The following is a 24,969-nucleotide window of genomic DNA, read 5'->3' on the forward strand; positions in this document are numbered from 1 at the left end:
GCAAAGCCCAAGGCCTCACAAAGCTGAGATGTTGTTGAAAATTTTGAGAATTTGCCCCGTAGGGTCTCAAAAATCATTTGGCCCAGGGGTCTACAATGCTCTTGAGATGGTCATAACTGTAGGCTTCTTTGAGTTTTGCTATTTCATTGATAATTTTTGTCACACCATAGTAATTTTCTGCACACAAGAGCTAATTTAGGTGCAGGACCTACAATTTATTACCAATTCAAAACTGCAGCCTTTTTTATACTCATCAAAAGACTGGTGACCTAACCCTTCGTCATGGGACTCCCTCTGTGGTCATGTCCTAGTTTCTGTTGTATCCCTGTGTCAAGAAACTTTCTGACAAGGCCAAATTGTGTATCATACTCATGATACCTTTAAACATCCTTTGGTACTTTAGACGATTATCTTATCAATCCAGGCTACAGTGCCTGTTCTGCTGTTTCACATAGATCATTTTGTGATTTAAGAAGCTATTTCTCTTCTCTAATAGGCTCACAAGAAACATTTTCAGAGTTTTTTTTCTTTCCTATATAAAAACTTCGATCACGTAAATTTTGATTATGTATGAAAATTCAAATTCTTTTATAATGGAGAGAAATTCCATGTTGAACAGCAATGGAAAATACAAAGGTAGCCATGGATTGAACCAGTGGTAATGCTGTATTCATCAGAAAAATTTAAAATATGAAGTTCTAAATGATTCACCAAGACATATCAAGTAGAATAGTTTTTAATGAACACATCATTTTAAAGATTAGAATACGACATATAATCACATAGGTTCTGCGGGTATTTCTTCTTCTAAATCATCAGCTTCTTCATCTCTCTTAGGAGTTCCGACAAATATGATATCGTCTGCAAAAAACCCCATAAAAGATAAGGGAAGAGAGAGGGGGTGGGAAATTAAGGATAAAAATAGATCCCTAACTAATGTAGAAAAAAAGGTTTTATTTAACACAATAATTTTAATGGTAGCAATGCTAGTAGACACATAACATAAATATTATAAGAAATAAAGTAATTTTCCCACGCAATTGAGGCATATCAACTACCACCCATGGATGATAAACTACAGTTATATATTAGCTAACAAAGGTAATTCATTCATAAATCGCATTCATTAGCTAAAATCTTCATAAGCTGAAACATAATTTTACATATGTTTTTATAGAAAATTGCTTAATTTGTTCTAGATACTGCCCAAAATTTGAAGATAAGTTTTACAACACACTTAGAAATGCTGTAAAAAAAAAAAAAAAACTGACAGAAAGTTGAAATGAACAGCTTCAGGATTCGTTAAAAGAGAATTTACAAGATGAGAAACTGAAGAGATATATTTATTCTACGGATTATATACGCAACCCAGTAAGGTTCGTGGGTGTTCCCCTCATGTGGTGCAATCAGTTGATTTCTCTGGCTGATAAGTGCAGATAGAAAAGATCAACTCTTAGACTGTTCAGTTTTATGATGAGACTTACTTGGAAAGCATGTGAGCACGGAAAATATTTTATAGTCCAGGCTCCTTTCTTTAATGCACTTACACATTTAGCTAAATCTTTCATTTTGCATGAAATGGATGAAAAGCTTTTAGAAAGAGAAATAGAAGCATATCTAAAAAATGATTCCAACACAGACATAAAATTAATTGAATTTGAGTCACTGTAATGGCGATTATGATTGGTGCCAAAATTTAGCTCACAATAAGCCTGCGTTATGTTAGCGAGTCGCATCCATATCAAAGAAAACATTTGTATTTGTTAGTTAAGGCTGAAAGCTGTGAAAAAATCTTTGTTGGCTAAAAAATCTGTAAGCTGAGAGAGACATTCTGTAGCAGAAATATCACTGTATTTGTATTGTGTGTGTCATCACTAGGGCTCTGATTTTTACAATCCTAGTCATCGCTACTACATCAAAAGCAAAGCATTGTGAACAAAGCACTGTGTGTGATGTAAGCAATCGGCAAACATATATTTAGCTATTGCTGTAGTAAATAAACAAAAGCAAAACATTCATATATTTTTTGTTACTCATTGGAATTATTTTTTTCATCTATAAGTCTCACGATAAGCACAATACATTAAAATGAAATAGATAAAAATTCTCACTTGCTATTATGGATGTTGTTCGATGAGTCAATCCTTTGGCATCTACAAATTCACCATATAGCAATCTTCCTTCCACATATATTCTGGACCTGATGATGAGAAAAAAGTTAGAATACCAAATAACATTTTATCACTATGATTTTTTCAAAAAAACAACAACAACACACATTGTACAATGAATGACTAAATAATACAAATAAACTTCTTTGAAAAATGAAATCTACTTTATGTAAAATGATTTTTTATATGAATAAAATCAAAATCCAAAAATCCATGAAAGAAATCAAATACAAAACAGTCTTTTTGGCGGTTCTTATATATTGGGGCGAGGCATTTATGCATGAGTATATATGCTATTGCAGCAGATTTTATATGTCAGTGTAAGCTTCAACCAGAAATAAAACCTGAAAGTAAAAGTAGTTTTGATACAGTCCTACTTTCCTTTGCATAGCATCAGACGCACGTCTTCGCTTATTCACATAAAGCTGTGGGCTTATTTTTGAAATAATCAAATAATTTATAATAATCGAAATACCAATTTATGGAAAATTCCTTATCATCCAAGCACTCTCAGTCAGTAACTTAAATTGCAGCTCAAAATATTGCATATATCTTTCTGAATTTTCATGACATTCAGTTAGAATTTTTATACAAGGTGCACTACATATCTGGCAACCAAATTATAAGAAAATAAAATATTTTTTGTGCATGAACGATTATAAATTATTTACTACAAAAATGCTCATGTCCCATTTGAATAAGGAATTATCAAATTCTAAATCCCTACATAGAGTGACTAATGTGTAGTGCTGATTTTTCTGTAAATTACATAAAGATTGGTTGAAAACCCTGCATGTTATAAGCCAAAAACCATACAATGAAAATTTAAATTTTTATAAGAAACATTTGTATCTTCGTGAATATATACGTGCTATTCTCACAAAAATCCACACAAATATTGCCAAAGTTAGTACAATATTTTGTACAAATCATTTGCAGTTTTCTTACAATACAGGATTGATCAAAAATATTTTTTTTCTCATTTAATTTTTCTAAGTCCCCTTAAATGCACTTGTTACGAAATTTTCACTGGAAATTGTGAGTACAAGCATAGGGTTCACGTGATCAACATTTCAGAGCGATTTGCCCAGTATTTTTCTAGAAATTTGTGAAAATATCTAACCCCTAAAAAGGACACAGACTCTTTTGGAAATATAGTGTATATTGTCACAGTTATGGATATTTTTGGTGCTAGTAGTGCTATCATCATCTTCCATATTTTGAAGTGAAAAGGGTAGACGCCTGAATAATATCACGTTCATCTTTCTCAATACACATTCTAATGTCTAGGTGCTACAGCGTGAGTATATTCTGTATAGATATTTACACCAGACATGAAAAACAACAGGGACGGCTCATGAAGGAGGTACGTAGGCGAGCGCCCCTCTGAAAATTGTCAACTTAATTCTTAAAAATGGATTTGATACCACTTTCATACCATTGAATTTTTTTTTAAATGAATTTAATAAATTGGAAAAGAAAATTTTTTTTAGATCTGGAATTTTGTGAAGGGTCCAGAAGACAGGCTCAAATTTTGGCTGGGCGCAGACCTCTGATATTGGACGAAGAGTATGGATATCCACAATTTTCAAAAACCATTGAAGATGGCAACTGCTAAACTTAAATAATGATTTTCAATGGTGTTAAGACATCGCTTAAGTTCACTGTGCAAACTATTTATGTAAATGTGTTGTACACATTGATACAGAGCATTATTGTTTTTGCACTGCATAGGTTAAAACTGAGGGGGGGGGGGGAGCAGTGAGGTGATTGCTCTGGGTGGAAAAATTTAGGGAGTGGCAAGTTTTAGGAAGGAAATAAAGAACACCATTATATAAAATCAGATTTGAAATTGGTGGGGGCGGCAAAATCATGTTAGCCCTGCGTGGAAAAAATCCTAGTTACGGCCCCACATGTACTTGACTACATATCATCACCGATAGATGGCGGTGTATTTTTAGAAATCTGCCCCCCCCCCCAAAATATCTGACCATGAGCCGCCACTGAAAGGCAATTTCTTAAGAGAAAACAAACTTACCCTCTTCTTAAATGTTCTAGCACTAGTGACCTAAGAGCTGGTTTGAACACTGTTATTCTATGCCATTCAGTCTTTTGTACCTGACTGCCTAAAAGAGAAAATATGCATAAGCTGTTTTTTTATCTGTGGGGTGGAGGAATAGACAGTATTTATAACTTTTTTAAATATTTAAAGTCTGAAAGTTGCTGCAATAATACTTTCATTGTTAGTGCCTGCACTCTATTTCTCGAGAGAACAAGCGAGAGAGAGAGAGAGCACTGTGCGTAACTTACTCAAGTACAGTGATACCTCGGCTAACAAAGATAATTCATTCTCGAATTATGTTTGTTAGTTGAAGTCTGATTTTCCATAGGTTTCTATGGAAAATCATTAAATGCATTTCAGATATGGCCCAAAATTTAAGGATACATGTTTAAAATGCTTTGGCATTTTAAACATGTATCCGCTATCGACTATAGAAAAGACAAAAGCTGACAGAAAGCTAAAATAGCACTAACACTTCAAAATTAGATATGTGAAAATTTATACATGCGGTAGACTATGGTTGGACAAATTGCAAAAAAATCTAAGGGCCAGAAAAATCTTTTAGGTGCCAAAAACTTTTTATACGGGAAAAAAGGTCCAAAATAATGCTTCTTTTGACTTTTTCAAGCCATAGTGACCCTCTTTCACATTGGCAGATATGCTGCTATAAATTCCAAACATTTTGTGCTGCTCTCAGCCTGCAATTTAGTAACTATACAATGGAAATTTTAGGAACCAATATCGATTTTTTAGTGACCATGGTGACTCTGCACTCCAAGATTTGTCCAGCCCTGCAGTAGATGTAGATGACAGAGTTTCTCCCTTTCAGCCCCTCTTCCATGTCTCTCCCAATGTCTCTCCAGTTACTCTCTAACCCCCCCCCCCCACCCTCAAAAACTCATCCAGTTATGAGGTGTGGCTAGCACAGAGTATGAGATTTTAATGGCCAATACAATGTGTACACAATCACGCACAGCATGCAGTTGTTGACACAACCAAGTTGAATACGTAGGTGTCCCCACCCATTTGTAATTTGGTCAGCATATTTCTGTGTCTGATACATACAGATGGAATAAAATAAGCTCCTGGAATGTCCAGACTGTTCAGTTTGGTGCTAAGAAGAGTCTTGCACTGGAAGAAGTGTTAGGTTAGCATGGGCATCCATATCAATGAAAATGTTTGCCAGTTGAGACAGGAAAATTATGAAGAAAATCTTTTGTTAGCTGAAAAATGTGTAAGCTGAGGCATTCGTTATTCACGGTATCGCTGTATATACAGATGAACCTAGATAAACACATTTATCTGTAATGAAAGATCATCAGATTAATGCTATCATGTCACTTCATGACTGTACACATAAGTTAATATTCTTCAAGTGGGTTTTTCAATTAACATCCGGTAATCAGGCACATGCAAGTCTGATATATGCCAAATTAGGGAAAGGTCTACTGTAATATAAAATAGCTTTTCAATGATTTACAGATGGCATATAGATTATTAATACACAATTATTAATATTGTGGGCAAGGGCATAGCGAGGGGGGGGGGGGGTGGACTTGAAAGTCTGATACCCCAAAAATGTGAGGAAAATGGCTGAAAAAGGGGAAAAGATGGCCAAATCTATAGTTCTATCACTTTGGTCCCCCACCAGAAAAAATTTTCTAGCTATGCCCCTGATTGTGGGGATGTGGTTGCCTGTAATTTTTTTACCTCCTCTCATAACAAATAAATTGTGATGATGAATGAAACTCACTGATTTCATATCTATAACCGGCGTTGGTGGCTAGAGTGAAAACTACTGCAGTTCTGTCATCTTTGCCTCTAAGCTGGGGATCCACTCCAACACGACCGAGTAAGATGACACGATTCACACCTGAAAATATATAAAATAAATTATGTATCATGTAGATGAAAAAAATGATTACAACTATGTTTTCTTAAATACCCACCAACATGGTTCAAATATGTTATATGTGGAATTTTAATCCTGCAATTGTGTTTTTATTGAACTCAGAGAAAGACGTCCTGGTTTTTATTTATAACCCAGAGTTTTTATTCTGGAACCATGTTTTTATTCATAACCATAGTTGTTCAGTTTATCCTCTTAAGACCCAAGCAAAACCTTTTTTTTGAAGAAATATTATTAAAAGAGAAAAATACTTTTCAAAACCTTTAATTGATTTAATTAAGTGGTTACAATATCTTTTAATTTTTCATGCATTTTACAGATACCTAATTGGGTACAGAGGGCTGTAAGAGGTTATAATATGTGGCTTTATTATAAATCTGGATACTGCATTTAGTCTAAAATGTTTGTTTTAATCTCCATCCCTTATTTAGTCTGACAATGTCGTTTCATTTGTTATTGCTTTTTTTTACTGTCATTATTTTTTGTTTCAATAGCCATTATTATCATTTTTCGGTAATGTGATGTGTGGGAAAGCATAAAGAATGACTTGTCATGCTTAAGGATGTATTCCTTGCCCAAGGAAGGAAAAAAAAAAAATGTGGAAAAGGGGATTTATACTATAGCTGTTCTATGGAGAGTGTTGGTCCTTTCTTACAAAATTTTTGTCGATTTTTTTTAAGCTGTTCGGATTATTATGGTTTTAGCACATTTGAACATAGCTACATTGCCCATACCAGATCAATTTTATTATATTTGTTAATTATATGACAATGAGCATTAAACAGTATAGAACAGTTACACAGAACTGAAAGTTAGCCCCCTTACTTTTTTCCATTCTTAACCTTTGCGTTTCACTGCTGTAATTTCTGAGTATGGGAAAAATGGCAGGCTGAAAAAAAGAAGAAAGAAGTAAAGGATGTGGAATAAATGACAATTAGTGGCATAAGAAAAATACATTGTACACAGTGGTTATAAATAAACTGACACTACTCAAACACATATGGCGCTCATTCTGATGGAGGTATTTTATGAAACTTGGTATGTAGAATATATGTGTACCATGGGGAAAAGAAAGATTCAATAAAAAACTTTCATGTTTGAATACCAGGTTAAAAAGTGTTATTTTTTATGCAGTTGTATTTTCCCCCTATGGCAAATAATTTATATATCAAGTTTCAATGAAATACGTCCACCACATTGAGCACATGTGCTTATCCGGGAAGGTTGCCCTCCCAAGAGCCAAAAAAAAGAAGAAAAAATTGATCTATCCTGTAAAATACTGAACGATTCAATGAACCTATTTGTGCCTGATTCCACTACATTTGCAGCTGACAGTGTCTGCCTCTGCTTTATTCACTGCTGAAGATGTCAGTTTCTGTCTCATTTACAGCTGGAGACATCACTTTGCTTTATTTTCCTCTCATGGTGTCTGCCTCAGCTGCATTCATAGCTGAAAATACCTGCCTAAGCTTTATTTGCAGCAGCAAATGTCTGCCCCAGTTCATGCGTGGATTGGGGAGGGGGACTGGACGATTGCCCTCCCTCTCAAGAGCCAAAATGAAGGAAAGATACATCTGCCAAGTAAAATATGAGACGACTCACCAAACAACCTGAATAACAATAAATCGCCGCTCCCAACACATCACCCTAAATCTGCACCTGAACAGGCGCTACATAGGTTGTAGTGTCAGTATAATTCAACCGACACTACTCCGCCCTATGAAGTGTTTGCTGTGGTGGATGTATTTCATTGAAACTTGGTATATATATTATTTGGACCACAGGAAAAAAAAGACTCCTGTGATAAAAAAAAAGTGCCGCTGTTTCACCTGGTAGTCAAAAATTAGATTTTTATCGAATCTTTCCTTTTTCCCCAATGGTCTATATATCCTTATGTACTAAATTAATCAAAATACAGTAAAACCGCTCTTAACGAACACCCCCCCCCCTCTCACGGCTAGATAATTTCTCTTTGTATAATGAAAGTACACATTTCAAATCCGATTAATGGCCACCCCTCTTTTACGGAAAAATTCTTTCATCTCGCCGGTGTCAGCAAAAGAGAGGTTTTACTATACCTGTATCAGAATGGACGCTACATACATCCGAGTACCTTCAGCATAGGCGGAAATAGACTTGGAAGTTGGGGGGGGGGGCATGATGATGATGTCAATTCATATATACATTAGATCAGTCGACTCCCCCTTTGACGATGGGGGGTGAGGGGTGGGGAATGCCCTACCCGTATCTCCACCCATGACTGTCAGTTTGTTAATAACTACCCTGTATTAACTAAGTTGTACAATGTGCCTAATTCTGACATCAAAAAAGAGTGGTCAAACAGTATCCCCTTTTTGCGGACACCGGCGGGGAAAAAAAATTCGTCCGTAAAAGAGGCGTGTCCGTTAAGATGGGGTTTTACTGTATACCGTATACTGGGAATTTACTCTGAATAAAATGTTGATGAGCACCAGAACACACACACACACTACAATTTTAAATATTTCATCGTAAATTTTACTTACTCGATGAGGTTGAGCGATCGACTTGCATAACTGGATCAAAGCACCTGCCATGTGCTGAAGAAAATGTTTCAAACGAATATAATACCTCTTGAATACAACACACTGTCTTATTAAAGAGATTTCGCGCCGTCAAGCCAATGTAAACTTCTTCTTTTTCTTCTTTAATTATACAGGGCTTTATGTCTAAGGATCATCTCCTGTTTGAAAAAAACATATACTAAACACTGAGCTATAAGTAAAATGACCATACGTCCCGTATTTTCCGGGACCGTCCCGGTTTTCTCTATTTTTCTGGCTGTCTCGACTTTTTGGCAAAAATGTCCCGGGTTTTCCCGTTTTTTACATGACATGCTACTTGGATTTTTATTATTTATTGAAGTCAAAGATTGAAATTATTTTTTAACTCGTATATTATATTATGATTATCAAAAACTATAAATAAGAACATTAATCTCCCTCATTTGTGTTGATGAACGTTTTATTTTGTGGAATTCATTTTAATCCACTACAATTTGCAGTAATGCTTCGTTTCCCGCCTTGCGATTTTCCGTAAATTCAGCAATATTTGGCAACTTGGTTCATTTTTGGCGTCGTTCTTGGCAATAATTGGCAATATACCGTATTTTCCCGTATTTGGAATCATAAATTCCCGTAATTCTCTAGAAGAAATATGGTCAGCTTAGCTATAAGGAAAGCACACAAAAGTGTCTTCTAGAAAGGTTATACTTGCAGAAAGCGAAAATATACAAGGAAAATGTAGATATCCGAACATTCTTCTCCCATTTCCTCTTCTTGAGAAAGATAGAAATGTTAACAACGAAGTCAGAAAAAAAGAAAAACAACAAATAACCAGTCGAAAAACGCAGATGGAGATGTTATGAGATGAAAAACAGGTCTTCAGGCTTAGAGACGATGATTAGCCACACCGATGTAAAGTCAATGAGTGTTAATTTATGTAGAACCGTCTTAACTTTATTTAATACAGGGTATGACAGAGTATGAGTATTCTACACACTTTGAAATCAGTTTTTATTGTCTTTTCCTCTCGCTACTGATATATGTGCTGCTATCTACTGAGATATTTTAAAAGTGTTTTACTGAGGCTGAAAATGACAATTTTTTTTTCTTAATTCCAGAAGTAGAATTCCATCTCTGCCTTCCCGATGACAACAATTATAAAACTTTCACGTTTCACTGAAATATTTGAATTCGAAAGACGTAGAAAGTTGCGAAAAAACAGCATTAAATGCTGGTAAACTTGTTCACTCGAATTTAGCGAATATCGCACTTATTAGAAACGTGGGATTTTTTTTGTTGGCATAAGGAGAGACAAAAAACAACAAATTTCTAATTACGTTTTCGGGAAAAATTTTTCAATAGCTGTACAACCTCTTGCAACATGTATGACGTATCTGAGTTCCACACGTTTTTTGGATGCTCTTTTTGTAATTGAAAAGATGCCCCTAGGACCAACGGCTCCCGGTAAATGACGTGGTGATACCTATACCCTCTATATGAACTGGCATCTTCGCTTATGCGTGCAGCCACACGGGGCGCCGCTCTAGGAAGGGTGTCAAATACGAATTGTAAGGGCAGAAAAAAGCTTCGTCGACAATAAAGACGGGATTAGCGGCGCTAAAAATAAGTCCCCACAGAAAGAGATTTTTTCTCAAGCGGAGCTAAAGATAGGTTCAACAGGAGTAGTGATTTTTCTCTCAAGCCGCTCCTGATTAGGGAAAACTTTGAAATGTGTTGCGGATATAAATACAATTATAAATACAAATATATCTAAATACAAATACAAATACAAATATATCTAAGGATATAAGGATATAAATACAAATATATCTAAGCATACAACATTTACGCATGAAGTAAGATGATCTCATATTTTGTTTGCAATTTCTTTCTTTCTTCCGCCCGTTTAACGATAATCATTGTCACGGGTGCTCTAATTTCCTACATCTAATTTGTGGATTATACGCTGAAAAAATAACCACAAATTTTTGAAAAGTGCAGTGTTTTTTTTATTTAATGTATGCAGGCAGGGCCATCGTAAGACATTACGGACCCCCCCCCCAGGCCAGCTTTGGCCAGCAAATTCGCGAAGTGGCCGGAGATCCCTGGCCAAAGTCCGATAATAAAAGATATGATTCGAGGTTATCACTATTTGGCGTATTTTCTCGTAACACGTGCAATGACAACCCACCAAACCGTAGTCACACGATGCGGTAATCAGTTTTTTCTCCAAATCTGACGGGAGAAACTGTGTCTACATTTTTATATAAATACTATTTTTTTTTTCTCTCGTCACATGAAGCTGATCCAGTACAGCTGCTATATAGAGACATGTATCGCACGTTGGCGAAGAAAAAAAAAAGGGATTTGGTGCCTACCGGGCCGTCTTACATCAGCACATCGAAATTTGGCCAGGGATATACAGTCACTTCGCAAATTGGCCGGTCAAAACCCGAATCATTTCTGAAAATCGGACTTGGCAAAAACTCCCGGCCGATTCGCGAATTGGCCGAACTTCGGACTTTTCCAGTAACACAAATATATTCCCTACTTTCATTCTCAGACAGAATATTCGCGTGACCAAACACATCGAGTCGGCCATGCCCTATTATCGGACGGATAAAGTCACGTGATTTCTAGCTTCGATAGCCTTGAAATAAGCTAGCTGTGGGTGTGCAGTATCATCCGAAAAAAAAGAAAAGAGTGAAAAGAGATTTTTCACTCCTCTCCAAAAGTTTAAGGAATATTTTTTTGACGCATCTAGATGCGTTTTGATGATCACTTCAGGGGTGTATATAGTATCTACAAGTACCTTCGCAGGGAATATGTAAACTATTCCCTGCGAAGCACCCCTGAAGCGACGATTAGGTATAGAAGATACATACCGATTCCCAGGGCCGTCTTAAGAGCATCATGGGGCCCTCGGGCCAAGTGATTTCTCTGAGTAAAACTTAGATCAGTTAAAATTTTCTAGACCTTGTAAATTCTAGAAAATTTCAACCAGATCGTGCGTGAAGCCCCCTCTGAAATTTTTCATCATTCTTCTGAGAGGTATAAAAATCTGAGGAATAAAAAACTTTTACGGCATTTGAAAAATTCATGAAAAATATTTTGTTTAAGATAACAGATGTTGCACTATAGAAAAAAAAATACAAAAAACAGGTGACCAAGAACCCTAATATATCACAAGCGGATACGGTTTCTTTGAACGGGAAGACAGGGGGAGAACCGAGAATTTATGGATAGTATAGAGAAGGGGCTATTATGCACTTTCGATAATCCCCTCCCCTGCCTATGCCAATAATACGATTTTTTTGGTGATTAGGTGACGATTTCCCCTCCCTCCGCTTCCGCCTACAGTTCTACGTTCCTTAATATTTCATTATTGGTGATCAAACATCGCATTTTTCTTTAAAATAGCGTCGGATGTACACAGGGCCGCAACTAGATGCTTGGTCACGAGGGGCACATTTTGACGCCTCCTTGTAATGTTGAAGGAGAGGTTTCAGAATGAAATTTGCGCCCCCTCGGGTCCAGCGCCCGGGACACGAGACCCACCTGCTCCCCTAGTTGCGGCCCTGCATGTACATAAGAAACTGGTTTTTTTCCTTATTTTGTGAAAGTTTCGGTTTTTCTGAAATTCAAGCGAATATTTTGATAACTTGACAAAAAAATGTACCAGGACAAAACTGCTGATTTGAAATTAATATCAAATTAGGCTGCAGCTAATAGGTTGCAGCAGAGATTCCCTTGATCAATCAAATCAGCATATTGAAATGAATTTCCCAAAGGCACTTCCGAAAATGAGTTTGTAAAAATAAATCGGTTTTTAACTAAACATTTTTTTTTAAACCAAAACATTTTTACTTCTTATTCGGTTTTATTTGGTAATTTTATTCAATCACTTTAATTATATGAAATTAAATGGCTTAGGACGTCTAGGCCGCGAAATTTCCTTTGTAAAAACCTTTTTTTTAAGAATGAACGTGTGCTAATTTGAAAAGCTTGAAGTTGTGCTTGTGATTCTTCATTATGATCAAACGTAGGCTTTCAAAAGAATATACGCCACTGCAGGTGAGTTCACGAAGTATATAAAAGGTAGTAATCTGCATATATGTGTGTTGCTATATGTGATACGTGCTTAACCCATAGCCCGAGAGCCCAATGTGGCCATCTAATTTTTTCAAAAATATATTTTTTTACGGCACTTTTCCAGATCACTTAGGTGAATCGCGGTGAAGTTTCGCACCACTTCAGTGACCCTCAGGCACATTCTCAGATCACTTGAGTTACCCGCGGCATAGTTGCATATCACGCATACCACGCATATCACGCATACCTTCAGTAACGTGCGGCATAGTTCCAAATCATTTGAGCGGCCCACGGCGAGCACATTCAGAACACTTAATTGACCTGTTGCGCTTTTCCATATCACTGAAGTGTCCCTCAGCACAGTTCCATATCACTTGAGTGACCCGCGGCATATTTACGGGGCACTGTCCCAGGGCCTATGTTGCTCATAATGAATTTGCCTTCCATTTATTAATTTTTATCATCTTCATGGGGGGTATCGCTTCAGTTTCAGGATCAGTCAGTTCGATTAATCTCTCCTCTGTCAGTCAATTCTTGAATTGCTGTTAATTAATTCTACAATTTCTCTGCCATGCCCACATCATTGAATCCTTCTTCATCCATCTGCTTCGCTAATGTGACACACAATGTCTTTCAAACCTATATTTCTGTCTCCGTAGAAATTGATGTGTCCTCGGCCTCACTATGGCTCACTATAAACATTGCGAAATGATGATTGTGCAGGTGATCGAAGCAGATGGAAATGCAGGAAACGTCTTAAATTCAAGAATGAATTTCACTGATGCCATCAGTGTCATTGTGCTGCGGAAGCTATATAGATGAGAACAGTCATCTCGTATTGAAAGAACTTTTGGGCACACATTGTGGCCAAAAGTTCGATCACCTGCAGTCCTGCACAATCATCATTTCGCAATGTTTATAGCGAGCCATAAATGTTCGCATAACATCCGATCAAGCAGATGAATGCTAGATATTGAGTTGGAAAGCATACAGAGGACTTGAATGCCTTAGTGTTCAGGGACATTATCCAGAATCAAAAGAACTTTGAATAGCATGTCTTCAATGTCAAGGCACCTTCTGACTTCCAGAACGAAACAACGTTTGTGCCAATCGAATTTGTTCCGAAAATTAGCACTGTAATGGTGTTTTCTTAGAAAACTAGGAAAGAGACCGCGAATACTAAAACCACTAATATGAAATCCGCGAATACAAAGAACCGACTGTACTCTAATGAAATTGGAAATTATTAATAACCACGATAACATCGACTTTTCAGCGTGCATTCTTCGCTTTCATGCGTGCATACGCTGTCTAACCAAAAAAATTAAGTCGCATTATATTCAACTGCCCCGTCTGTGTCAGCAGTTGGACCAGGGTTAGCAATAAAATGAAGTCTGTCTAATATTTTAGCATACTTAGTGACATATTTATCCACACACACATGTATGAACATTTTCTTCTTTGAAGATGATGGCGTGTTCCAGAATGACGATGCCGAAATTCATTTATTTGTCCCCGACCGTGGAAAATTGGTAGAAAGAGCACGAGTTATCATTGGGACACGGATTGTCATCCTTCCAGTCTCCGTGATACTTATATAACACGAAAAATTCAAGCATTTACCATCTGCACTTCAAAATATACAAGACAGATGGCAGCACTAGCAAGAACACGAAACAAGCACAACTCTGACAACATAAACGCGTTAGAGGCCACACATAAACTCAGAACACACACACATAAACTCAGAACACACACACACACACACCGAATCGTTAGAAATTACTCAGAGGAATGTGTACGAAGTTAAGTAGTAGAAGTCCCCTCCTAAGTCCAAGAGCCTATGAAACTTATTAGGAAGGAGTCATTTTACTCTTTCTGGATCCACCAACCGATCTTGGTGTAACATTGATGCATATCTGATTTAAAATAAATGTTGAGGTATTGCGTACAAAAGTAATGTTATGATAAATTTTTTGGGTAACATTTTGTTAAATTTTTCTGCAACAGTTTATCGGAGTACCTTAAGTTGGAAAAAGAAAGACTTATCCGAAAAACTGTTGGAGTGAGCGTAGTTTTCCTTTTTGGGCCGGCAGTGCACATTGTCGATTAACTTTCAACATGTTTCATTGAGAATCAAATTTTTAACCTTAAAAAACCCCCACGTATTTTAGCGAATGGCAATGAATACCAAACGCTCAGATAACGACAGATTTTTTCCAAAAATTTTGCTTTGTTTAATTTAGTGCCTAACTCGTAAGAAATTTTTATTCACATTTGTAGTTTAAAAGCGGATGTAAGTTCATACTTTTTCAGTTGCATGAATTTTTTCATTAATTTATTCAAAAACTACTGAAGCATGATCTACTAATAGCAGTATCTACTAATAGTTTCTGCAAAGTATTTCGCATCGTAAGATTACACGCAAAAATAACACTTGAGAAGGGAAATACTCTATATGTGTCCTTATATGAGATCCGCATGTGACAAGAATCAACAAAAAATATAAAGGATAGTAAATTTACAATAATTGCGAATATCCTATCCTCGTTTCTTCCGCTGGTTTCTAATTCTGTATTTGAGAAGGGAATACAAATTTTGATAGCACTAGTATTAATTGGGTTAATGATTCTTGTTCCAGGTGACCAAAGGGGAACTGCAAGTGAGCGCTGTTGTTTCGAAGAACGTCAAATACGTCGGCACAATAAAAGATGGTCTTTTTCACGGATGCGGATTGCTGTTGTATGCCGACGGTGGCGTTTTCCGTGGTCTCTGGAAAGATGGAAAACGACTCGAGGTATGAGATTATTCGCCTCAAAAATAAATCCAGTGATACCTCGGCCAACGGAAATAATTCTTTCCGGAACACATTCGTTAGGCGAAACGCTTATCTTCCGAAGGTTTTTATGGAAAGTTGCTTAATTCCTCTCATGTACTGCCCAAAAAAAGATAAATACTAACTGAAGGCTGAAATGAACAGCTTTACAATTGGATGAAGGAGGAAGAATAAAAACTCAAGACTTTTTTATTTTATACTATGTACACTGTGCAGTCGGGTTCATGAGACATAGTGAAAAAAAAGTGAGTGAGGTGGTGTGCTATACAGGGTGTCCTGTAAGTTCTGATTTGGCCCTAATCTCATCAACCGTTCATCGCCGACGCATGGTTCTAACTTAAAAAATGCTCAGAATGTGTTCAGAAATCATTCTTCATCAGTTTCAAGAGTAAAATTATGTGTCGTGAAATAAAAGAAATCAAAATTTTTATATGCTCCCCGTCTTCTATTTTCCGACTAGAAAGTTGTTGCTCTGTCTTTCCTAAAAAAATTATGTTTCTAAGTTATAATTATGTTTTTATTAATTATGTTAATTTATGTTTTCTTGTGCTATATACAAATGCTGATGTATATGCTAAGATATTCGAATTCAAGAATCGGAGAAAAGTTGGAAAAGAACAGCGTAAATGAGGGGAAGAAGCGTTGTTCAATAATATATGCTGTTCTTTCCCAACTTTTCTCCCAACTTTTTGAATTCAAATATGCCAGTTAATATTGCACTGGGTAACGTGAAATTTCTTGAAAATTGTCTCAGAACAGACGGGGGGGGGGGACAACTTTTTAATTGGTTTTTTTATGATAGGGTGTTCATATAAAAATTTAAATTTTTGTAACATACTGCATTTCCACTCTATAAAAACCAATTGGGGTAGACTGTGTCAGATACGGCCGCAAATTTTGACGTGAGTACTTTTTTTTGTGCCTAGAATAGTTCGGTAGGCACTGACAATGAAATTATGTTATTATCATCGGCTTTGTCTTTGGAATAGCTCTAACAATCGATACCATTGTCGTTGCAGTTCGTTGCGAACTGCTCTTGATATGGGGAAAACAATTCGTTGCGAATCAAAGCAGCGAGCCTGGTGCCCAGACGGGAAGAGATATTGAAAGATCATTGAATCGGTTCATTGAATGCACCTTTACAATGTTCATCTGATGATACCTTTGCTTTTGACTTGCGTTGGGTCTGAGTTATTAGTGTTTAAATAATTCCGTCACGCAGCTTTTTGCGAATGCTTCCAGTATCGTCAGGTGATTTGAGAGACGTATTCACGTCAAGAACTGGTGTAGAGTGATTGCTGAACACATTTTGAGCATTTTTTTTAAATTATACCACTATGCGACGAGCGGTTGATAAGATAAAGTCCGACTCGGGCCTTACAGGTCACCCTGTATATGTGATATAGTCAGCTCGTTTGTCTCACGCACATGCGGATGGAAAAGCGTTCCTAGAATGTCCACACAGTTCAATTTGGTATTAAGAGTCACCGCATCTACTGAAACATTCGTCTAAGGATTTTTTTTTCTTTCTGTTTTCAAATGCATTTTCTCTTAGCTTGATCATTCATTTTGCATGAAATGGCTCAAAATCTTTCTGAAAGAGAAAAAGAGGTGTATTTGGAATGTGATATTCCAAGGTTTAAATAAATTAATCTGGCTGAAGTGACAGTTACTCATTGAAATAATTTGATTCGCACGAAATTTAGCTCACGATGCGGCTGTTTTGCGTTAGCGCGTACAGCCGCCGTATAAACTGAAATATTCGTTAGCCGAAGCAGAAGAAAATCTAAAAAAAATCTTTGTTAGCCGAAAAATTCGTAAGTCGAGGTATCAATGTATCGATATTGTTACGTAAACTATGCAAATTGTCATTTTTTGTATGTATTATGCCATTTTTGCCTGTAAATAATCATTAATCCATTTCTCTGTAAATCTCGCCAAATTGACGACAGACTTGGCAAGTTCGGCGACAACAATAATTTGGCGATGTCATTGTGCCAAGGGAAGTGTGAGGGGGTCATTCAAGTATTACGTCAACATCGATGGGGGAGGGTATTCCGATTTGCTGACTTTTGATGACAAGGGGAGGGGGATTTGGATGATGTTTACGTCATCAACCACCCTTTATGAAAATATGAAATATTTTTAATGGCATCTTACTCTTCGACCCAAAAACGAGGAAAACTTTTCGATGTGAAGTAACACTCCCCCTATTGATAAAGTGCCCTAAATAGCCACTTTAGTGATTTCTAAATGTTTTGCCTGATGAAAATGTGTCCGGACCGCTAAGTGCTCTGGAACTGTGCCACGTATCACTTAAGTTATTATTGAAATTGACTGGAGACAAATAAATTATGTTATGTTATGTTATGTTATGTTATCCGTAATTATATGTCGCGGATCACTTAAAAAAATCTGAGAATGTGCCGCGGGTAACTTGAGTGATGTAGAACCGCAATGGGACCGCTTAAGTGCTCTAAAACGATGCCACATATCACTCAAGGGATCTGTAAATGTGTAACAAATCGCTTATGTGTTCTGGAACTGTGTCCCGGGTCATTTAAGTGATCTGAAAATGTGCCACGGGTCACTTCAATACTCTGGAATTCCACCACTGGTCATTTAAGCGATCTGTAAATTTGCCGCTTAGTTCATTTTCACAAAATTAGGTTTGAGGAGGGCAGGCCTCACCAGATAACCCTCAGGGCCATATTTTGTCCACGGGTCAAGGGCCTTTATGCGATTTACCATATATGGCTTGGAGGTTGGGTCGCAATGAATTTATTAAAGATAAGTTTTTGAGTTCATATAGCCTTCAAATAGCATTGAAATTAACAGAAATTGATTATAACATATAAACGTATTTTCTTCCGAAATTTCAATTAAAAAAATATTTTTTTGCATTAAAAAAATAAATTTTTGCTCGTGGGGGACATGAGCCCCCCCCCCTCCCACGTGTACGTCTCTGATCCCACCAATATGCGTTAGGATTCAGAGGGGCAGAGCTAATGACGAAATTTTGCTGAAAAGGAGGTGAGGACGGTCAGAATTTTGCTGACAAAGGGGGGGGGGGGTTTGAAGGTTGTTTACGTCATCAAACACCCCTTTTTGAAGATATGAAATATTCTAAGCTGCTAACGAAATCTTGCTGACGGAGGGGGGGGGGGGGTCAGTGTTTTGCTGACTTTTGCTAACAAGGGGGAGGGGTCAAAAATGGCTGAAAATCTGCTTACGTAATACTTGAATGGCCCCTTATCCTCAAGGTTTCCTGGTGATTCCTCGAGTTCTCCTTCTCCACTGTCCTTTCCCCCCGAAGCATAATACATTGCAGCAGTAAATTGATTTATCATTTGGACTGCTTTTATATAAAAGGAACCAAGCGCTATTTTTAACATTGTCGAGATATACCGACATCTGAAACAAGAGGTGGGATTTTTTATCTAAATAGAGCTAAGTGACATATAGTCTGTAATGCCGTCTGTGTGCACTTGAACCAACTACCAAACTGAACAGATAACTGAATCGAAGATAACTCAATCGAAGATAACTTTAAATAGCTTTCTCTCAGTTTTGATTTAATGGCGCTTGGTTCTTTTTATATAAAAACCTGATTTCTCCAACGTCTGAAGCCCAACGTCTCCACAACTGGACTGTAGTCAATCGTCTTCCAATTTCCGTTAACAAAAGTGGTGTCATGCACATAGGGGGATACAGAATGAATCCAAGCTACTCGATGGGTGGCGAAGAGCTCCAGAAGTTCACTTCCTATACTGACTTGGGAATCACCATTTGCAATGCCGGAAATTTCGACTTACATTATTTAGTGTGTAAAGCGAGACGCGCTTCTTACGTCCTACGGAAGACGTATGGAAAATGTGATACCGCTACACTCATGCACGCATTTACCGTTTTTATACGTCCAATCTTGGAGTATTGTTCGCAAATATGGTAGATATAAAATTCATCGAAAAGGTCCAGAAGTCATTTACCAAACAGTTTTGCAGTCTGCGTCATCTCCCATACGAGGAAAGGCTCAGATGTCTCGGCGTCCACTCTTTAGAATGGCGTCGCCTTGAAGCCGACTTAAAGCTGTGCTTCAAACTTGTACACAACTTAGTATATACGGGTCAGCCAACTCCATTTTTTGAAATCAATCCCAGACCATCACTGAGAAGACATTCATTACAAATAAAACTTCCAACTGCCAGGAACTACGCTAAATTTTATAACTTCCGATGCCGAGTTGGAAGAGTATGGAACAAATTACCACCAGATCTCGTATGTTCATCTACATATCACAGGTTCTGTCACTCTCTCAACGCTTCTGATCTTTCAACATTTTTGATGTGCTATGCATTTTAGTTCATGTCGGGTTTTATTGGTGCATGTATGCTTATTTTATTTATATAACTTTTTTTTTCCATCAGTTCCATTGATTATTTCAATTCGGAATTACATGTGATGATTTTTTATTTTTTTTAAATAAATAAATAAATATATATATATATATATACATGTATTTTTTTCGGATTTATATATTGAATTTTATTGTGTAAACATGTTTATTTTATTGTTGTTTTGTGTTCGGGGATTTTTTTTTTTTATTAGCGTCATCTTTTATGCATTTTTCTCTTTGCATATATTCGTGTGTATGAATGTGTACTGATGTTCCCTGCCGTCTCTTTCCAATTTTATTGATTGTTTGAATTGTGCACCTGTGGAGTTAGAGCCTACTGGCCTTGCACAGGTTTTGTATATGATAAATAAATAAAAATAAATAAAAAATTAAATTGGTTTATCACTTATGGTAGGTGTTTACCTACCATACCGTGCGTGCTGCCATCTGTCTTCGAATTGGGAAGCAACAATTCAGTGGTTTGTGTTGTCTGAATGTACTACGACATCAATACAGAAAAGAAGGCGAAATACGGTCGAACTTTTTTACTTTATTTCGTACGAAACGAATTTAGTATTAACTAATAAAACAATGAATTTTATGTCCAACATGAAACATATTTGATTCGCATAACGCCAAAATTATCTTGAGCAAGTTTGCCTTGAGTAGTTTCGACTATACTCCCTTTTAGCATTAAGTTCATAAATAAATTTTTAAAGTATTTTTCAGTTCCCCCCTCCATGGGACATGTTTTTAGGCAATAAAATTTCAGTTTGGTGCAGAAACCAAAATGATTTTTTTAAAAAAAGTTGTGTTTCTGATTCCGTGAGAGGGCAGTTGATAAATTGAAGAATTTTACTTCAGGGTACAACTGATGATTTAAAATAGTTCTAATTGCATTAATATTCTCTTCATTGGTTTTTTTTCACTAAATTTTTTCATTTATTTTTCACTAAAATTAACTTTACCGGAAATGGAAGAGGAAAATCAACCGTTCGTCTTAGAGGAATGGTTTCAATTCAAAAAAATGCTCAAAATGTGTTCAAAAATCACCCTGCAGCAGTTTTGAGAATGAAAATAAAGTATGTCATAAAATAAAAAAATCGAAGTTTTCATACGGACACCCTGTTCTAAAAAACCCAATACGAAAGTTTTTGCCCCGTCTCTCCTGAGGCCAAAAAATCTCTTTAGGTAATTTTTCTTGTTTCATAGACCATATTTTTAGTTCTTTTAGGCCAGGGCATAAATGCATATTTTATAGAGCATTTTCAAGCAGTTTTTAAGTCATAGAAATCCTAGCCCTAGTGATAACTATGAATTTTCAGTAAATGCTGACAACAGCGGAGACGCTGCATCGCTGAAGTTTTGAGTTACTCGGCTACTAAAAATTTTCATTGCTGTCTTTTTTGACATCAAAAGAAAATCTGACTTGAATTTTTATGAAAACTGGTGTACAATTCAATTGATTTTGAATAGGCTGATTTGAACCTTGTCTGTTCTTTGCAAATCAATATATTTTGTATTTTGTGAGCTACGTTTAGACCGTTATAGCTTTGTTTTCTTCTGTGGCTACTACTACTAACTACTGAACCACACATATACCTAGTGTACATTTCCCTGCGGAATTTCTAACGAGTTTATACACGTTGTAATGTGCGTGCACGTACTGTGAACTCAACGCGGAATTTTTTTATTGTGTAATGTTTGTTATGTGTAGTGCTGCTATCTGCCATCAATTTTTCTAACTATGAGCGAAGTGCAATGATTGAGTGTTTGTACCGTTGTAAGCCTGTCGCTCTCTGTGACAAGACTCTTTAAAGGGGCGATCGGCTAGCATTCGAGCCTCGAAGTTGGGAACCAAAGAAAAGTAACTTCAGCCGTCCACCACTGTGGCGACGGTGGAGTTCGAACTCGGTGGACCACCACAGCGACTTTTTCTGTGGCTTCTGCAAATCTTATTTTAAAAGGAAACACATCGATGTTCAAAGTGAGCCTTTTTCTTGTTGTTTCATATATAGGGATACTACACCTTTCCTGATGGACTAAAATACGAGGAAAAGGACTGGAAGTACTGTACTCCACCAGACAGACGATTCTGGTCTGAAATAGTGAAAGATCCATCAAAACGAGGAGGTAAATAAATATAATCACACATACACCACAATTAATGTTAACATGTACTAGGAGATTGCTGTACCATTAAAGCGAACAAAATCTCTATTAGAAAACAAGTCCACTTTCACATGGACATAGTATAGTTCTCCAATAATCCGATTTGACTTCGGAACTTTCCCTCTTTTCAAGGGACGCGTTTCTTAAAAAGAGGGTCGTTTTCCCACGGGAAGAAACAATGGAGAACTCTTGCTGGCACACTCATTTAGACCAAATGAGTTTCTGTCACCAAGTCATTTCTGAAACGAAGATTTCAATAACTGGCTGATGCGAAGATGAATTCAGGAAAGAAAACTCTGCGGAGAATAGAACCTACTTCCACGTCCTCTCATTTGCCGGGTGAGCGCCCTAGACCACCACGCTACAAAGGCAGCGAGATTCTTTCCTTAGAGCTCGTGTGCGCTGAACGTGACTTAATGTGGGCAGTCGGACAGCGCACACGAGCTCTAAGCAAAGAATTTCGCTGCCTTTGTATCGTAGTAGTCTAGCGGGCGGGCTCGCTCGCCCGGCAAGTGAGAGGGCGTGGGCTCGATTCACCGCAGAGGCACTTCAATTTTTTTTTTATGAATTCATCTTCGCATCAGCCAGCTGATGAAACCATCGTATGGGTAGCGGAGAGGGACATCATCTTAGGATATCATTTCTGCTGTATCCTTAGTTTCGTTCTTTTTTATCACTACAAACTTTACCTCTTCGAGGATGAAATAGTCTGTAGAACGAGAAAGACGATGAGCAGTTACTGAATTGGTTCACCAGACAGCTTTAACCATTAAAAAAGGATAGAATCGTTCTGATGTCACGTGGCAGGACACATCCAAGTCGATTCTCGTTCTTAAAATTTCGGAGTGCCTATATTACGCGCCTTATAATCTCAGTAAAAGTAATCTTGTCTTCAACAAATTCATTGAAATTAGTTACAAAAAAAAATAAAATATACGAGTACATAAAGAACCATGTTTGGCTCGAAATAAGTACGATCGGGGATTATAAAAAATATGCGAAAATTACTTTCTGAACTGTTAGATCAACTTTCAGGTTCGGTTTTCGCAAGACTCAAACTATGTTTTTTGTATTGAAACAAACCGTTTCATTTACTTGAGAAAAAAAAGAATGTGAGTGTTATGCACAGGGTGTTCTGTAAGTCTGAAGTAGGCCTTTATCTCATCAACCGTTCGTCTTAGAGGAATGGTTTCAATTCAAAAAATTCTCATATTGTGTTCAAAAATCCCCTCGCTGCATTTTTGGGAGTTAAAATAAAGTATGAAATAATAAAATAAATAAAATCTAAATTTTCATATGGAATATATATATATATTTTAGAGAACAGGGTGTCCTAAAAACACAATAAGAAAGTTTTTGCCCCGTCTCTCTCCTGAGGAAAAAAAATAATAATTCCACGTTTTTCTAAATGCAATATTCGTTGAGATACTTGAGATCAAAAATCGTAGAAAAATTTGGAAAACAACAGCATAAATGAGGGAAACGAGCGTTGTCCACGCGTTAGTTTTTATATTTTGATTTTCCCCAAATTTTCTCCGACTTTTCAACTCAAATATAACAGCGAATATTTCACTTAGAAACGTGAAAATTTTTTTGTTGGCCTCAGAAGAGGGAGAGGGCAACTCTTCTTTCCTATTGGGTTTTTGAGGACAGGGTGTCCATATTAAAATTTAGAGTTTTTAATTTATGAGAGACCGACTGTATTTTCACTCTCAAAACTGCTACATGATTTCTGAACATATTTTGAGCATTTTTTTAAATTGGAACCATTCCTCTACGACGAACGGTTGATGAGAGGTAGGCCGACTTGGGATTTATAGGACACTGCATGACGGTTTCAAGTGTTATGTACAACAGTATGTTTTTTATATTGTAACCAGGGCCCCGGATGTTGATGTGTGAACAAGTACATTTTAATAATTTTACCCATATTTATTGTATATATGTGTTTCATTATTTGTGCATATTCAAAAGTTTTAAATTCAGTTTGTATTTAAATTCTCACAACCATATTTTCCATATACAAAAGAAGGAAACCCTTTTAAATGAACTTTTTTTGAAACAATGAAACTGAAAATGTCTTTTCCAGAGGTTCTCAACCTTTTGAAGAGTGCATTGGTTTGAAAACGTGTCGCGAGAAACACAAGCCATCTGTAAATGTGCCGTGGGCAGAGATGGATTTAACGGCGGGAGTACTGGCCGCGCGCCCTGAGCCCCGACTTCTGAATTGCTCCGCAAAATCCCAACTTTACACTTTTGTCTGATTTAAGGGGGGGGGGCAATATTTTTTTTTCGTCCGGGGACCCTCGACCGACCTTAATCTGTCTTTGGTCGTGGGCCACTTAAGTGAGGCAAAAATACTCCGCGAGCTACTTAAGTGATCTAGAACAGCGCTCCAAGTCACTTAATGGATTTGTAAATATGCCGTAGGTCACTTAATGGATTTGTAAATATGCCGTAGGTCACTTAATGGATTTGCAAATATGCCGTAGGTCACTCAAGTGGTCTGGAACTGTGTTGCAGGTCACTAAAGTGGTCTGGAACTGTGCTGCAGGTCACTCAAGTGATCTGTAAACTGTAAACGTGCTGCTCTGTTCATTTTTACGATATTAAGTTTAAGGTCGCGGGTAACATAAGATGACTCCGAGGGCTACATTTGGTCGCCGGTCATGGGCTGAGCATGTATGGCCTATACTATTATTTTTAAATCTCCAGCGGGCCGGATTGAGCCACTAAGTGGACCATATCGGGCCCGCGGGCAGTAGTTTGCCCATTAGTCTATGATATG

The 24,969-nt window shown here is 37.1% G+C and overlaps 1 protein-coding gene across 1 annotated transcript; it reads right to left on the reverse strand.

Moving 5' to 3' along the window:
- Positions 1 to 720: 720 nt before the first annotated feature.
- mtSSB (mitochondrial single stranded DNA-binding protein) lies at positions 721 to 8,827 on the reverse strand. The gene is made up of 6 exons (XM_089236921.1): positions 8,668 to 8,827; positions 6,968 to 7,031; positions 5,987 to 6,106; positions 4,210 to 4,297; positions 2,112 to 2,200; positions 721 to 861 (listed from the first exon to the last, which is right to left on the reverse strand). Exons 1-6 carry the CDS (start codon positions 8,716 to 8,718, stop codon positions 779 to 781), a joined length of 495 nt encoding a protein of 164 aa, XP_089093047.1. The 5' UTR covers positions 8,719 to 8,827; the 3' UTR covers positions 721 to 778.
- Positions 8,828 to 24,969: the final 16,142 nt, after the last annotated feature.

Source organism: Pholcus phalangioides, unplaced genomic scaffold (assembly GCF_987345545.1).
Source record: "Pholcus phalangioides strain wild (caught in Gottingen) unplaced genomic scaffold, Ppha-v1.0 ptg000009l_1, whole genome shotgun sequence".
Classification (NCBI taxonomy): domain Eukaryota; kingdom Metazoa; phylum Arthropoda; class Arachnida; order Araneae; family Pholcidae; genus Pholcus; species Pholcus phalangioides.

What these genes read in the sequence shown, in the direction of transcription:
- mtSSB (XM_089236921.1), bottom strand. Translation starts at nt 8,718, where the DNA reads ATGGCAGGTGCTTTGATCCAGTTATGCAAGTCGATCGCTCAACCTCAT. An exon ending in AAGGTTAAGAATGGAAAAAA is followed by an intron (nt 6,107 to 6,967) that starts GTAAGGGGGCTA and finishes ATATATTTTCAG; the next exon opens with GTGTGAATCGTGTCATCTTA. An exon ending in CGGTTATAGATATGAAATCA is followed by an intron (nt 4,298 to 5,986) that starts GTGAGTTTCATT and finishes TTTCTCTTTTAG; the next exon opens with GCAGTCAGGTACAAAAGACT.